This window comes from Eimeria mitis, genomic scaffold (assembly GCF_000499745.2).
Source record: "Eimeria mitis Houghton genomic scaffold, Emh_scaff8547, whole genome shotgun sequence".
Classification (NCBI taxonomy): Eukaryota; Apicomplexa; class Conoidasida; order Eucoccidiorida; family Eimeriidae; genus Eimeria; species Eimeria mitis.
In genome coordinates, this window is record NW_024016397.1 from 1 (window position 1) to 1,812 (window position 1,812).

The following is a 1,812-nucleotide window of genomic DNA, read 5'->3' on the forward strand; positions in this document are numbered from 1 at the left end:
TATATATATATATATATATATATATATGTATATATATATGCATGCATGTTTGTATGCGTTTATGATTTTAAAATAACTGCTACGTAGAAATAAACAAAAGAATTTAATAAATAAATACATATATATATATATATATATGTATATATATATAAATATTTTAATATATGCATGCATGCATGCATGCATGCATGCATCGGTGTGGCAGCGGCAGCTCTGTGTTGCGTTGGTGACGAAACGGAGTATTTTTTTTTGTGTATTTGTTTAAATATATAATTTTAATTAAATAATTTAATTTAATAAATAAATTAATTTATTTTTATTCCGAAAAGTGGCTGGATTTCTCCTTTTTTTTCTCTCTTTTTCTCTCTTTCTCTGCATGCATGCATGCATGCATGCATTGCAACTGAGGTGTACATACACCCCAAAAAAAAACGATATTTTTGCTCGCGTTTGTGTTATAAATAAATTTTTTGTTTTATTTTTTAATATTAAATTAATATTTCAATAAAATAAACAAAAAAAAACGAAAAAACTTCTCTCTATTTCACCATGAGCTACAGGGGGGGCCGCCCCTCTGATAGAGAAAGAGAAAGAGATAGAGATAGAGACAGAGACAGAGACAGAGACAGAGACAGAGACAGAGATAGAGAGAGAGATAGAGAGAGAGATAGGGATAGGGATAGGGATAGAGACAGAGATAGAGATAGAGAGAGAGAAAGAGAAAGAGAAAGAGAGAGAGATCTATGGGCGAGAGGAAGACACAGAGGGACGGGGGGATCATCAAGATACAGGTAATTTAATTTTTATTTTTTTTTTGTTTTTTGTTTTTCTTTATTTTTTTGTCTTCTTTCTTCTTCAGCTCAAAGAATTGAATATATATATATATATATATATATATATANTATATATATATATATATATATATATATATATATATATATATATATATATATATATATATATATATTTTTTGTTTTTTATTTGCATGCAGAGACGGCGGTTATAGCCGTGACGACGGTCACCGGAGCAGCAGCAGGTGGCCTTACAGCAGCAGCAGCAGCAGCAGCAGCAAGAACAACAGCAGCAGCAGCAGCAGCAGCAGATACCATCGTCGTTCTCACAGCAGCTCAAGAGAAAGAAGAGAATGGAAGCGTCGTTTGTTGCAGCGTCGGCGTGAGCGCAGCAGCAGCAGCGAATCAGAGGCACCTGCTGCAGCAGGAGGACCAGCAGCAGCAGCAGCAGCAGCAGCAGCAGCAGCAGCAGCAGCAGGAGAAATAAATGAAGATGAACTTATGCAACAAATTATGGGGTTTGGGGACTTCTCATCAACTAAAGGAAAGGACCATACAGCCACAGATCTATCTGGTGTTAGTAAACGCTCAAGAAGAAAATATAGACAGTATATGAATAGAAAGGGAGGGTTTAATCGGCCTCTATCACCTGTATTTTAATTTATTTATATTTATTTTGTTCTTTATTTTATTCTCTATTCTTTTCTCTCTTATTTTATATATTATATGTTATATTTATTATAAACGCCCCAAAAGAAAATACAAAAAATATATATGAATAGAAAGGGAGGGTTTAATCGGCCTCTATCACCTGTATTTTAATTTATTTATATTTATTTTATTCTTTATTATATTCTGTATTTTATTCTGTATTTTATTTTTTATTTTATTATTTATTTTATTCTCTATTCTTTTCTCTTTTATTTTATATATTATATGTTATATTATGTTTATTATAAACGCCCCAAAAGAAAATACAAAAAATGTATGCATAGAAAGGGGGGGGTAGTCCTTATATATA

General features: G+C 31.8%; 1 protein-coding gene across 1 annotated transcript; it reads left to right on the top strand.

Annotated features, from left to right (window-relative positions):
* Nucleotides 1-549: 549 nt before the first annotated feature.
* Nucleotides 550-1,278, top strand: EMH_0095270 (uncharacterized protein; the record flags this gene model as incomplete). The annotated part of the gene is made up of 2 exons (XM_038023184.1): nucleotides 550-791; nucleotides 1,167-1,278. The coding sequence occupies 2 exons, from the start codon at nucleotides 550-552 to the stop codon at nucleotides 1,276-1,278; spliced, it is 354 nt and encodes a 117-aa protein (XP_037879038.1).
* Between the last annotated feature and the right edge of the window lie 534 nt (nucleotides 1,279-1,812).